General features: G+C 47.0%; 1 protein-coding gene and 1 pseudogene across 4 annotated transcripts in view; one reads left to right on the forward strand and one right to left on the reverse strand.

Annotated features, from left to right (window-relative positions):
- The window catches only part of STK36 (serine/threonine kinase 36), a 32199-nt gene that overhangs the window by 14155 nt on the left and 3701 nt on the right, over positions 1–14343 (forward strand). For 2 of the 3 annotated variants that reach the window (XM_025404853.1, XM_025404854.1), the window contains 15 exons: positions 3224–3403; positions 4382–4479; positions 5064–5169; positions 6763–6913; positions 7203–7330; positions 7862–7966; positions 8345–8443; positions 8530–8618; positions 8899–8962; positions 9151–9261; positions 10978–11052; positions 11487–11661; positions 11907–12054; positions 12296–12443; positions 13037–13783. In XM_025404853.1, the coding sequence (XP_025260638.1) occupies positions 3224–3403; positions 4382–4479; positions 5064–5169; positions 6763–6913; positions 7203–7330; positions 7862–7966; positions 8345–8443; positions 8530–8618; positions 8899–8962; positions 9151–9261; positions 10978–11052; positions 11487–11661; positions 11907–12054; positions 12296–12443; positions 13037–13783 (2424 nt within the window). The remainder of the gene's footprint in view (positions 1–3223; positions 3404–4381; positions 4480–5063; positions 5170–6762; positions 6914–7202; positions 7331–7861; positions 7967–8344; positions 8444–8529; positions 8619–8898; positions 8963–9150; positions 9262–10977; positions 11053–11486; positions 11662–11906; positions 12055–12295; positions 12444–13036; positions 13784–14343) is intronic. The other variant, XM_025404856.1, reaches the window with a different exon arrangement.
- LOC112636276 lies at positions 1018–9895 on the reverse strand (annotated as a pseudogene). The gene is made up of 2 exons (XR_003122157.1): positions 9881–9895; positions 1018–1515 (listed from the first exon to the last, which is right to left on the reverse strand). The product of XR_003122157.1 is annotated as a 60S ribosomal protein L28 pseudogene (transcript).

A 14343-nucleotide genomic window follows, 5' to 3' on the forward strand; every position in this document is an offset into this window, starting at 1 on the left:
TTGAGATGGGGTCTTACTCTGTCACCCAGGCTGGAGTGTAGTGGCATGAGCTCGGGTCACTTCAGCTTCCGCCTCCCTGGTTCAAGGGATTCTCGTGTCTCAGCATCTCAAGTAGCTGAGATTACAGGCATGCACCACCACACTTAGCTAATTTTTTGTATATTTTGTAGAGATGAGGTTTTACCATGTTGCCCAGGCTGGTCTGGAACTCCTGGGCTCAAATAATCCTCCCACCTTGGCCTCCCAAAGTGCTGGGATTATGGGTGTGAGCCACTGCCCCCAGCCCCCATTTAGTTAATCATCATTCCTCTTTTTATAGCTGGTTATTATTCTGTTACATAGATATATCACATTTTGTTTATCTACTCACCAGTTGATTAGACATTGATGTATTGGGTTGTTTCCACTTTTTGGCTTTTATGAATAATTCTGCTACGAACATTCACAAGCAAGTCTATGTATGGATATATGTTTTTTTTTTTTTGAGATGGAGTCTCGCTCTGTCGCCCAGGCTGGAGTGCAGTGGCCAGATGTCAGCTCACTGCAAGCTCCGCCTATTGGGTTTACTCCATTCTCCTGCCTCAGCCTCCCGAGTAGCTGGGACTACAGGTGCCCGCCACCACGTCTGGCTAGTTTTTTGTACTTTTTAGTAGAGACAGAGTTTCACCGTGTTAGCCAGGATGGTCTCCATCTCCTGACCTCATAATCCGCCCATCTCGGCCTCCCAAAGTGCTGGGATTACAGGCTTGAGCCACCGCGCCCGGCCTGGATATATGTTTTTATTTTCCTTGGGTAACTACATAGGAGTAGAATTGCTGGTCATATGGTAAATTTATATTTAACATTTTAAGAAACTGCTGAACTATTTTCCAAAGTGGCTGTACTGTTTTACATTCCCACCAGTATTATATGAGGGTTCTTGTTTCTTCACATCCTTGTCAACACTTGTTATTGTCTAACTTTTTTACTGTAGCCATTCTAGTAAGTGTGAGGTAGTATCTCATTGTTTTTTTTTTTAGAAAGCCAGCTGACTCTTTCTTGCTTTGGGGGCAGGGGGCTCAGGAGCTCTTGGTGGGGCGGGTCCGCTTCCTCTTCACCATCACAGGCTTCTGGCTGCGCAGGATGGCGCTGGCCCTGCGGATGGCTGCCATGCGCAGGTCGGGGCGGTACTTGTTCTTGCGGATCATGTGTCTGATGCTGCTGAGCGTGGCGCGAGCATTCTTGTTGATGGTGGTCCGCACATAGGAGGTGGCAGGCTTCCGCTGGCCGGATCTCCGCTTAATGACCACCACGACGCCTTTGCCGTCGGCTGCCGGCTCCACGCCCACGGTCTTGCGGTGAATCAGCCCGTTGTAGCGGAAGGAATTGCGGGCCTTCAAGTTATTGGGCTCAGTACTGTAGGTCTGCTTATTCCTCTTGATCAGGAAACTGGAGCAGTTCCGCACGACCATCCATTGCAGATGCGCAGACGTGGCGGCGGCTCCTCTCGCAGCGGCGACCTGAGACGGAAAGAGCCTCATTGTTATTTTAATATACATTCCACTAATGATGAATGTTGAACATGTTTTCGTGGCTTATTCACCATTTGTATATTTTCTTTGTGAAATATCTCAAGTCTTTTGCTCAGTTTTTAATTTGGTTGTTTGTATTATTGAGTTGTATAAGACTTCTTTGTATATTCTCAACATAAGACCTTTATCAGATGGGTGATTTGCAAATATTTTCTCCCAGTCTGTGGTTTGTCTTTTCATTCCTTCTCATAAGAGTGTCTTTTGAAGCAAAAAATGTTGAATTTTGATTAAGTTCAATTACTGTTTTTTTCCCTTTGTGGTCCATGCTTTTGATGTTATGTATACGAAATCTTTTCCAAATGCAAGGTCTTAAAGATTTTCTCTTTTCCTAAAAGTTTTATAGTTTTAGCTCTTACATTTAGGTTTTTGACCCATCTTGAGCTAATTTTTGCGTATAATGTGAGGAAGGGATCTAAGTTGATCGGTTTTGCATGTGGATACATGATTGTCCTGGCACCATTTGTTGAAAAGAACTCTCCTTTCCTTATTGAATTGGCTTGGCACTTTGCACTTGTCTTTTGGCACTAACAGGTTTTCTTCCTAGTGTTGGATAACTTGCAGTGTGGGGAGTCGGACTGAAAGCTCTGCCTTTAGGGATAAGACTCCCTCTGGTGGAATTCCAGCTGCACTACTCATTAGCTGTGTGATCTTTGACTGCTTCTTTGACCTATGTAGAAGCTTCAGTTTCTTCATCTATAAAATGGCTAATTCTATTTATTTCACAGTTATTGTAAATATTAAATGAGCAAATGCCATCATTTAGAAAAGCTAATGGCATATTATAAAATACTTGGTGTAAATGTTCTTCTTTTGAAGAATAACCATTTAAAAATATAATACTGGCCAGGCATGGTGGCTCACGCCTAGAATCCTAGCACTTTGGGAAGCCGAGATGGGCAGATCACTTGAGGTCAGGAGTTTGAGGCCAGCCTGGCCAACATGGTGAAATCGCATCTCTACGAAAAATACAAAAGTTAGCTAGGTGTGGTGGTGGGCATCTGTAATCCCAGCTACTTGGGAGGCTGAGGCAGAAGAATTGCTTGAACCCAGGAGGCGGAGGTTGCAGTGAGCCAAGATCATGCCATTACACTCCAGCCTGGAGGACAAGAGTGAAACTCTGTCTCGAAAAATAAATAAATAAATAATAAAAATATAATACTATCCTTAGCATGCAGGCTGTATACAAATAAGTGTTAGGCTAGATTTGATCTGTGAGTCATAGTTTGTCAACCCTGATCTAGAGTTGAATAATGTTGTTTTGTCTTTTTATGGTTGAATAATATTGTTTTATATGCATTGTTTTGAATTTTCAGAAGCATGTGCAGTGCACATGTTTTTTGTTTTTAAGGTAAAGGGCTGGAGAAGGGAGGGAGCAGATGGGAATGGCACTTAGTGTGACAGAGATCCTGAGGAGAGGCCCCTACCCCCTGGTCACTGGTGTTCTGTGTCAGGTAACCTGACCATCTATTGTCTTCTTCCCTGGTATAGTCCCCGTTTCCCTGCTTTTCTTCTCTGTGTTTCAGACTTGCAAAGAAAGGAATGCAAGCATTTGGTCTGCTTTGCCAGCTCCTTGGGGATACTTGGTATATGTAGCTCTCCTTCTTTTACTTCTGAAAATATCAATCATTGCTTCTTTCCCTCATGTCACCCAGATCCTGAAAGGCATCCTGGAGGGTGCTTCCCACATCCTGCCTGCATTCCGGGTCCTAAGCAGTCTTCTCTCCAGCTGCAGTGACTCTGTTGCCTTGTATTCCTTTTGCCGGGAGGCAGGGCTTCCTGGGCTGCCGCTCAGTCTACTCAGGCACAGTCAGGAGAGCAACAGCCTCCAGCAGGTAAGCACCAAGACAGGAGCCTCTGAAGACTCACAGAGGTTCTTTTTCTTGGATTTATCTCATTCAGATTGCCATCTGTCTTTGGTCTGACTGCCTTTTATTTTCTTTCCTCTTCTTTCTAGTTAATAAACTATTAATTGCAAACTCTAATGCCTTCTGGGGCCAGGCAGATAATGTCAGCTGTGAAGTAGGCTATGCATGTGACTATATGAGTAGTGGGGAATATGATGAACTAGAGTTCACATGCCTACTCTAAACAGAGTAGAGGCATCCTTTCCTCAGCCTCCAGCCCATTGTTGCCACAGGGAAATATGGGCCTGGTATTGCCAGATCTTCTAGTTTTCTAAGAAAAGGTAGAAACCCAAATTTTTATGTGTAATTTTTAAATATTTAGAGCACTGTGTTTTGAGATGTTAGATCCTAGGCTTCATTGACCTTATCTTACAGAGCAGAGTACTAAAATTCAAAGATAACTCATACACAGTTACTAATTTGTAAACGGTCACAGAGATAACAAGTGGAAGAGCTGGGACAGAGACTCAGTGTGTTTGGGGCCAAACCTCTACTTCCCCCTTATGTGTCCTACTGTAGCTGGGCTGAGAGGATGGGGAATATTTCAGAGTCAGTGTAAATACTTAATAGGGCCTAGGCTGAGGCAGCTGGAAAGCTGCACTTTGTTGATGAGTATTAATCTTGGGTGGTTTTAAGGAATTTAGAGAAAAAGATTTTTGAAAAATAGAACCTCCTATACTCCAAAGTGCTATTCAGGCCAAACAAGACACATTTAATCCAGGCTGTTTACAGCCCATTGGCAGATTCTCTGTTACCCCTAGAACTCTCTCTCTGCCTATACTTCTCTTCTGTCCGTTTCTGTTTGATCAACTTGACTGGGTCTCTATAGACCCTTTCTACTGTTTTTTCTATTCTTTGTTTCCATCCTCCACATTGCCCTTCCTCTCTTCTCCTTTTCCTGGGCAGCAATCTTGGTATGGGACTTTCTTACGGGACCTGATGGCTGTGATTCAGGCCTACTTTGCCTGTACCTTCAATCTGGAGAGGAGCCAGACAGGTGACAGGTAGGATAAGAGGTGCTTTTGCACTGTTGGCAAGTTTGGCTTCTCTTTCTACCCCATGTGCCCTTCCCATTTAGGAACAGGCCAAGTATGAAGAAGCTGTGATTTGTTACAGGTTTAGGAATCAGCTGAGTGGCCACTCATAGTCCTTTTAAGGACCCTAAGACAGCTCCAACTTGGCCTCAAGACTTACAGGTTCTAAGAGTCAGCAGTCACCATGGTCCTAAAATGGAAAGGTCAAGATGTAAATAACATGTTCCAGGAAGCCAAGTGGATTAAAGAAAGAAAGAAAAAAAAATATGTGAATAACCTAGATAAAATGTCAAAGAAGGGGCTTGGAGGGTGTCTCTGTGTGTGTGTGTGTGTGTGTGTGTGTGTGTGTGTGTGTGTGTGTGTCAAGGGAGAANGTGTGTGTGTGTGTGTGTGTGTGTGTGTGTGTGTGTGTGTGTGTGTGGCAAGGGAGAAGGGAGAACGTTCTGATGGGTCCCTTTGCAGAGATTCTCCTACCTGCCCAGAACTGACGGATTCACCACATCCAGGCTTTTAGTAGAGAGGTAAGAAATAATGGGCTCATTTTCCACCCCCAGCCTACAGGTATTTCAGGAAGCTGCCAACCTCTTTCTGGACCTGTTGGGGAAACTTCTGGCCCAACCAGATGACTCTGAGCAGACTTTGCGGAGGGACAGCCTCATGGTAATCTGCTCCCACTTCCAGATTTCTGTATCTCCTATCTTTCCCCGTGTTTCTCCCATCCCCTTTCTTATGACTATGTAGGGTCAGATCAAGTTAATCCAACAAACATTTGTTGAATTCTCACCATGCCATATGCCATGTGAGTAAGAAAAAGTGCCTGCCTTCAAGGGACTAGGGATAATTTAATAGGGGAGAGGTAAAGGGATTAGGGACAACAGTGAAAAGTACACTGGAACTTTGCATATAATACAAGAGCACCACTGTATTTTATGAAGAAGATGCAGTTAACCACTGAAGAAGATGCAGTTAACACTATTTGGAGCATCATAGAAGAAATCTCGAAGAAGGAAATCATCTCTGCTAGCATCTGAAGAATACATTGCAGTTTGCCACGTAAATGAGGCACAAAGTAGAAATTCTATACAGAAGGAGTAACATATATAAAGGCCCAGAGGCTTTAAGCAGTTTGGCATATTTCAGGGCACCACAAAAAGAACTACTTCTTCTTGAAAAGACTTGCAGATCATCTAGTATTGTCTAACCTTGTTTGTCCTGAGGATTAGTAAACTATTCAGTTCTTTTCCCTAGATCCTGGAGGTAAGGGACAGGAGAATGGAGGATTGAATGAGAAAGTAGCTGTATTCTGATTAACCTCAGAGGAGATAGAGAGGAACATGTATGTGTAAGGAAGTAAATAATTGCCTGGTCATTGTTAAAACTGGTAATTGAGAACATAAATCTGGACTACTTCCTGCCTAAAGCTAGCATTCACTCAAACTTGAGATCCTGTTTTCCTGTTTTAATATCCCTCACCCTTTCAAGTCAGAAAGCTTTTACGGTCTAACCTAAATTTTGGCCAGCAGTGACTCATGTTATTGGCCAGCACTTCTCATGTCATGTGCTATGAATAGAATGGGGAGTTGGAATAATTACCTCCTGAAATTCTGAATCAATAGGACTGAGTTGGGAGGGACCCAGGAATCCCTAGGATTTCTTCTTTTCTTTTCTTTTCTTTTCTTTTTTTGAGACAGGGTCTCTCTCTGCCACCCAGGCTAGAGTGCAGTGGCATGATCTTGACTCACTGCAACCTCCACCCTCCGGGCTCAAGCAATACTCCCACCTCAGCCTCCCAAGTAGCTGAGACTATGGGTGCACTCCACCAGGCCTGGCTATTTTTGTTTTGTATTTTTAGTAGAGATAGGTTTTGCCATGTTGCCCAGGTTGGTCTCAAACTTCTGAGCTCAAGCGATCCACCTGCTTCAGCCTCCCAATCCCCTGTTGGGATTATAGGCATGAGCCATTGCACCTGACCGCTAGGAATTCTCATACTCACAGTCTATAAAAAACACTTTGAGAAACATCATCTAGGGAGCAGCTGATCAGAGAATAGAAGGATTGACACCTAAAATTATTGTCCTTGAAGCATGAATGAAGGGAGTTATAATGCATTTTTGGTGTGAAGAATGCTTAAAATTAGACACGTGTTTGCTTAGGTTTTTGTCCTCTTTCCTCAGATCCTCAGGGTTTCTTGTTTTTTACACTAAGCCCAGTCTTCTGATGCCCTGATGCTACCTCTGCACTTGTCTCCTTTAGTGCTTTACTGTCCTGTGTGAAGCCATGGATGGGAACAGCCGGGCCATCTCCAAAGCCTTTTACTCCAGCTTGCTGACGACACAGCAGGTTGTCTTGGATGGGCTCCTTCATGGCTTGACAGTTCCACAGCTCCCTGTCCACACTCCCCCAGGTAACCTGAGTGGGGAAGGGAGGTTCTCTTGACTTCTTTGTTGCATAGTTCAGGTTCTGCTCTTTCTAGTGCCATCACCTAGATAGCGCCTGGCATTTAGTAGGTGCTCGGTAAATAACTGTGAACTGAGAGGATGAATGGGGATCTGAGGGAAACAAACAGACTTCATCCTGCATTCTTCCCACTCCCTTAGGTTCCCTACTCCTGCTGCCATATCAGTGAGTACTGGTGCTATTGTCTAGGGCAAGAGCCTCAGGCCTTTGGAGTCACTCTTTGCTTTTCTCCATAGGAGCCCCACAAGTGAGCCAGCCACTGCGAGAGCAGAGTGAGGATCTACCTGGAGCCATTTCCTCTGCCCTCGCAGCCGTATGCACTGCTCCCGTGGGACTGCCCGACTGCTGGGATGCCAAGGAGCAGGTCCGAGCTACAATTGCTTGTTCCTCTCATCCCTTCTGCCAGAGGAGTTGGGGAGGCTAGCCCCAGTTTTTCAGAAAGACAGAAAAACAAGCTTTTAAGCCCCTCCTTTAGTACTTCCAGAAACAGATGCTCCCACCCTGGGCCATTTGTAGAACGTGATATAGCCAGAATCCCAGAGCCCATGGCCAGTTGGTGAGGGAGAGAGCACAGTGATAAACTGCCCAGGTGGTGGGGCAGCTGATCTGAAGCCTCCATTGATGCTTCCTCAAGGACTGAGGATTCAGCTTTCCTGATCCCTGTTGGTCAGTAATCCTTTCCTCTGTACCTGGCTACACTGGGGCCAAACTATGCCATGACTTTTGGTTCTCTGTTGGTGATGAAGACTGGGAATAAAATGGGGTCTGAGGTTTCTGGTGAATGGTGGGAAGAGTGACTAGGAAGAAACTGAGAGTCCTGATCATTTTGGACATATGAGAGGGATAGGGTTGTAATAATGTGGATAGGATTGAGCCTTCAGGTACGTCTCTATAGGTCTGTTGGCATTTGGCAAATCAGCTAACTGAAGACAGCAGCCAGCTCAGGCCATCCCTCATCTCTGGCCTGCAGCATCCCATCCTGTGCCTGCACCTTCTCAAGGTAATTCTCTTAACTCCTGGCATCACAGCTTTATTTTTAACTCCCAGTACAGAGAGAGAAACAGAGAGACAGATCAAGAGAGGGGGACTAAGAGAGAGAGAGAGACTGAGAGAGACCAATTGAGAGAACCCCTTGGAAGACTCCTTTCTGCTTTTAAATCTGTTCAACTGAGAGGACCCCATTGTTAGCCAGTCCTCAGCAGAACCGAGAACGGTCCCTGTCTCACTCTCACAGCAAGAGGCAGAAGGGGGTTCTCTCACACTCCCAAGTGTGGGTACCAGATCTTTTGAGGGGCTGGCTGGTGTTTCAGCTGAGCCTTCAATCTTGGATCCCAGGGCCTGCTCTGCCTCACTGCCAGACTCTTTCCCTCTCTCTCAGGTTCTGTACTCCTGCTGCCTTGTCAGTGAGCGCCTGTGCCATCTTCTAGGGCAGGAGCCCCTGGCCTTGGAATCCCTGTTTGTGTTGGTTCAGGGCAAGGTAAGCCAGCAGCACAGGTGGGCTTCCCCTGGCGGCCCCACTGTCTCAACCAGAGATTGTTCTGATATCTTAGGTTTCCTTTGTAGGTAAAGGTAGTAGATTGGGAAGAGTCTACTGAAGTGACACTCTACTTCCTCTCCCTTCTTGTCTTTCGGCTCCAAAACCTGCCTTGTGGGTAAGTCATAAAGTAGGGTGTCTCCACAGAAGTCTTCTAGCCACATAGCTAACCCTCACAAAGAATATGGAGAATGGTACCCTACAGCCTATCCTTAGGAGGAATTGGGATAGAGAGTGTGAAGCTTTCTCTACAAAGAACAGACCTAGACTCCCATCAACTTTGTGCCTTGGAGGTAGACATGCAGCCTAGGTGAAGAACGTCATGCAAGGGAGAGGGGAGGCCGCTTGCCAACCTCCTTTAATACTGCTGCATCCCTTGATGTATCTCTTTATTCCAGAATGGAGAAGCTAGGCAGTGACGTTGCTACTCTCTTTACTCATTCGCATGTCGTCTCTCTTGTGGTAAGTTTTTAACCTTCACCCTTCTCCCCTTTTCACCCTAGCATCTACCCCTTGTGGAAGTTGGGGAGTCACTATCCAATTTGCATGTTTCTGGAGGCATTCTTTTGGCAGAGACATAAATCCTCTCTGCCTGTTCTGAATGCCATTTAGATTTGGACATTCTTCCTCCTCTTCTACCTCTCCCACAGAGTGCAGCAGCCTGTCTATTGGGACAGCTTGGTCAGCAAGGGGTGACCTTTGACCTCCAGCCCATGGAATGGATGGCTGCAGCCACACATGCCTTGTCTGCCCCTGCAGAGGTGAGGCCCCCCAGGGAGGGCACAGGCATGTTTTCTCTGAGTCAGACACTAGGACTGCATTCAAGGGGAAAAGACTGAAATGGTAGCAAGCATGGAGTAAACTGAGGAATGGAAAAGGAATCAAGGAGCCCTTCCTTTTCTAGATTTGTTGCCAGATAATAGGCCCCTCTGAACCCAGATTGATCCGGACTTTAGATTTCTTTTTAATATGCAGGGCTTCTAGAGAGTGAGGGAGGGAAGGGAAGAGGAAGGGTGACTAACCTGGGTTTTCTGAGTAGTGTGATAACCCTGCCTGCTTCATTCTCCTCCTCCAGAAGCTCATGCTCTTGGCAGAGTCCTTCCTAATGCATAATTTCTTCACCTCTGACTACAGCTTCCACTCTGCTTTTCCCACTTGTTCTTCTTAACAGATGGAAAAGGTGGCTGACATCCTGTGAATTCTTCAGGAAATCAGTCCATTATGTAGGCTTCTTTCTGCTTTCTCATTTCCCAGGACTTTTCTTCCTTTCATTTTTAGACCCTTTGGAACTCATCTTTCCTTCATTTTGTAAAAAGAAGGATAGACTTTATAATCAAATTATTGTCATCCTTTTTTTTTTTTTTTGAGATGGAGTTTCGCTCTTGTTGCCCAGGCTGGAGTGCGATGGTGCGATCTTGGCTCACCACAACCTCTGCCTCCTGGATTCAAGTGATTCTCCTGCCTCAGCCTCCCGAGTAGCTGGGATTACAGGCATGCACCACCATGCCCAGCTAATTTTTGTATTTTTAGTAGAGACGAGGTTTCTCCAGGTTGGTCAGGCTGGTCTCGAGCTCCTGACCTCATGTGATCCACCCGCCTCAGCCTCCCAAAGTGCTGGGATTACAGGTATATACCACCATGCCTGGCTCATTTTTTTTGTACTTTTAGTAGAGATGGGGTTTCACCATGTTGGCCAGGCTGATCTCGAACTCCTGATCTCAAGTGATCCACCCGCCTCCGCCTCCTGAAGTGCTGGGATTATAGGCATGACCCACTGTGCCCGGCCTGTCATCCTTTATATATGTAGAATTCTTTTTTTGTTTGTTTGTTTTTCTTACGGAGTCTCACTCTGTTGCCAAGCTGGAGTGCAGTGGCATAATCTCGGCTCACTGCAACCTCTGCCTCCTGGGTTCAAGCAGTTCTTCTGCCTCAGCCTCCTGAGTAGCTGGGACAACAGGTGCGCGCCTCCATGCCCAGCTAATTTTTGTATTTTTAGTAGAGACGGCATTTCACTGTGTCGGCCAGGCTGGTCTTGAACTCCTGACTTCGTGATCCACCCGCCTCGGCCTCCCAAAGTGCTGGGATAACAGGTGTGAGCTACGACGCCGGCTGAATTCTTTATAATTTATAAAACATTTTCACATGTTATCCCACAACACACTTGAAAGATAGACACACCGATGTAATAGTATTAATCTGCTTTTTCTAGACTAAGTTAGCCTTCAGACAGGTTGTATCACTAGTGATAGCACTAACACTCCTCCAGGAGTCTAAGTCAGAACTTTGGGAGTCATCAGTGACTGTTCTGTCTTCCCCATTATTCCCCTATCCAAATGGTTCCCCCAGACCCCATATATTCTACCTTCCGGTTGACTCTCAAATCTGTTCCCTCCATGGCACCGTCACTGACCTGCCTTGGTTTAACGGCCACCCCATTCCTCTTAGGCACCTGCATTCTTCTTGTTTCTCTCTGACAGGTTCGGTTGACTCCACCAGGTAGTTGTGGATTCTATGATGGTCTCCTCATCCTTCTGTTGCAGCTCCTCACTGAGGTACAGATGCATCTTGGGATGGATGGGAAGTAAAGGGAGAGGAACTGGGCATTTTGGGGAGCCTCTGGACCAGAGGAATGAAGAAGCAACCCACAGCCTCCCCTCTCAAGCTACTGTGCCTGTGATAGCCTTGGAACTTCCCTGCCTGCCCTCAGTACCGACCCTTTGAAGGAAACCATTTGCTGCATCCCCTGGGATCCAGTAGGGGATAAAATGAATTCCCTGGGTTTCAGCAGACATACACATGAGTTGTGAAGTCAGAGGGTTAAGGTTTGACAAAGTGAAATAAGACAACCGGGAAATACTAGGTGGAAAAGCGGAAGGAATTATTTCTGGGATTTCCTTTCCTTGTAAGTCAGGGACAGGAATGAATAAAAGCATTCGAACTCCTGACTTCTGTCTTTCCCCCGGCCCTCTTTCACTTTTATCTCTAGCAGGGGAAGGCTGGCCTAATCAGGGATGTGGCCAGTTCAGAAATGTGGACCGTTTTGTGGCACCGCTTCTCCATGGTCCTGAGGCTCCCCAAGGAGGCATCTGCACAGGAAGGGGAGCTTTTGCTATCCAATCCACCAAGCCCAGAGCCAGACTGGACACTGATTTCTCCCCAGGGTATCTTTCTATCAGTATCCTTTTTGGGAGTGCATTGATTTCCAAGAGGAGGCAGCCCAGAACTGGGTTAACCCACAGAGGTTTCTTTTTTTTGCTTTTGCCTGGGGACAGGAAGCGGTGTCTGCACTAGAGCTGCTCTAAGATGGGGAAGGGACTGAATAGGTGTAGCCCTGGGAACTGTGGGGAAGCAGGGGTATCTGGGCCTCTTGCCTGTTCCACTGGGTCTCTATTTTTGGTGTTCCCAGGCATGGCAGCCCTGCTGAGCCTGGCCATGGCCACCTTTACCCAGGAGCCCCAGTTATGCCTGAGCTGCCTGTCCCAGCATGGAAGTATCCTCATGTCCATCCTGAAGCATCTGCTTTGCCCCAGCTTCCTGAATCAACTGCGCCACGTGTGAGTTTGAGCTAGAAGAAGAGCCACAGAGTCAGCAATGGGGAGGGAGAGAGAAGGCAGGAAAGAAGTTACTGACAGATTGAGCTATGAAGCAAGAAAGATGAGATCAGGTTTAGGCTGGAAACCTAAGTACTGGCTGAGATTGTAGAACGGGAGCTGGGCAAAGGAATTGGAGGAGGGAGGGAGGAATGATAAAAGTTAAGTGAACAAGACCAAGTCTCTTCGACATTCCTCTCCTTAGGCCTCATGGGTCTGAGTTTCTCCCTGTCGTGGTGCTCTCTGTCTGCCAGCTCCTTTGCTTCCCCTTTGCGCTGGACGTGGATGCTGACCTCCTTATAGATATCTTGGCCGACCTCAGGGACTCAGAAGTTGCAGCCCATCTGCTGCAGGTACTTGGGCAGCTAGCATGAAGGTGGGAGAGGAAGATAGCTAACCTTATATCCTCTAATTTACTTCCCAGCAGCTCCAGGGCTCTTCTAGGCCCCTGTAAGTGTGGAGCAGCTGGCTTGACTCAAAAGTTGGCATGGAGACAGTACTCAGGCCTATGCAGAGGCACGTGGTGGAAGCTGGGTTGGTGCCTCCTCCTCTCCATCAGTCCGTCACCTGGTTCTGTTGGTGCTTACTGGGGAGAACATCCTACTCTAGGCACTGAAGACTCAGCTCCTTGGCCAGAAATCATGTTTCTGGCAATTCTTGGCATTGCACAGTGGGTCTTTGTTCTTTTGGTGTTTCTTTTTGTTTTTTCACAGTGGGTCTTTGAAGGCAGAGACCGAGTCCTTGCAAAGTAAGGAATGATCTTGGAAAGAACCTGCTCTCTCAGGCTCCACATCATATCTCATGTGGAGTGCTGTGGGGCGGGACTTCCAGCTCTCTGTGGCATTTCTCACCATAGCTTGGCTTTTGTCTCTCCCAGGTTTTGGGCTTCTTTCTAGCTGCATATACTCTCCCTCTCCCTGAATCGTTTTACCTCCTGTTCTGTCAGGTCTGCTGCTACCATCTTCCGTTGACGCAAGTGGAGCTGCCCATCAGCCTCCTCACACGCCTGGCGCTCACGGATCCCACCTCTCTCAATCAGTTTGTGAACACAGTGGCTGCCTCTCCTAGAACCATTGTCTCGTTTCTCTCAGTTGCCCTCCTGAGTGACCAGCCACTGCTGACCTCTGACCTTCTCTCCCTGCTGGCCCATACTGCCAGGGTCCTGTCTCCCAGCTACTTGTCCTTTATCCAAGAGCTTCTGGCTGGCTCTGATGAATCTTACCGGCCCCTGCGCAGCTTCCTGGGCCACCCAGAGAATTCTGTGCGGGCACACACTTATAGGCTCCTGGGACACTTGCTCCAACACAGCATGGCCCTGCGTGGGGCACTGCAGAGCCAGTCTGGACTGCTCAGCCTTCTGCTGCTTGGGCTTGGAGACAAGGATCCTGTTGTGCGGTGCAGTGCCAGCTTTGCTGTGGGCAATGCAACCTATCAGGCTGGTCCTCTGGGACCTGCCCTGGCAGTTGCAGTGCCCAGTATGACCCAGCTGCTTGGAGATCCTCAGGCTGGTATCCGGCGCAATGTTGCATCAGCTCTGGGCAACTTGGGACCTGAAGGGTTGGAAGAGGAGCTGTTACAGTGCCAAGTACCCCAGCGACTCCTAGAGATGGCATGTGGAGACCCCCAGCCAAATGTGAAGGAGGCCGCCCTCATTGCCCTCCGGAGCCTGCAACAGGAGCCTGGCATCCATCAGGTATACCCTACAGCGCTTATGAACCATGATGATCAGGGCCCCTATAGTTCACAACATTTATCTGAGATCATCTGTAAGGAATTGGAATCAGGACATCCAGAAACTTATGCCGTGTTTCTCCCAGGGACAGTGTCTTGGAGTGAGTTTTCCAATTACCATCTCCAGCCTTAGAGAAGGGAAGGGAGCTAGAAGAGGGCTCCAGTGGGCTGGGAAATGTCTGAGATCTCAAGGACCACAGTTGATCTCTTCTAGAGCTGTGCAGGAGGGAGATGAGGGAAGACTAAGAGATGCTGAGATAGAGTAGTTTTACTCTGTGTGCCACGAAGGTGCTGACTTTTTTTTTAGACTTACCATGAGAAAAGCACGATGCTAAGCATTTTACCTTTATTTTCTGGTTTAAACTATTACCATCCTAATTTTGCAGATGACAAAACTGAGGTACAAATAATTTAATAACTTGTCCAAGTTACAAGGACAGTGTGTAGGATTGGGCTTTTGAACTCAGAAGTCTGAGTCTAGACCCCATTCTCTTTTTTTTTTTTTTTTTTTTTTTTTTTTTG

This window comes from Theropithecus gelada, chromosome 12 (genome assembly GCF_003255815.1).
Source record: "Theropithecus gelada isolate Dixy chromosome 12, Tgel_1.0, whole genome shotgun sequence".
Taxonomy (NCBI): Eukaryota; Metazoa; Chordata; class Mammalia; order Primates; family Cercopithecidae; genus Theropithecus; species Theropithecus gelada.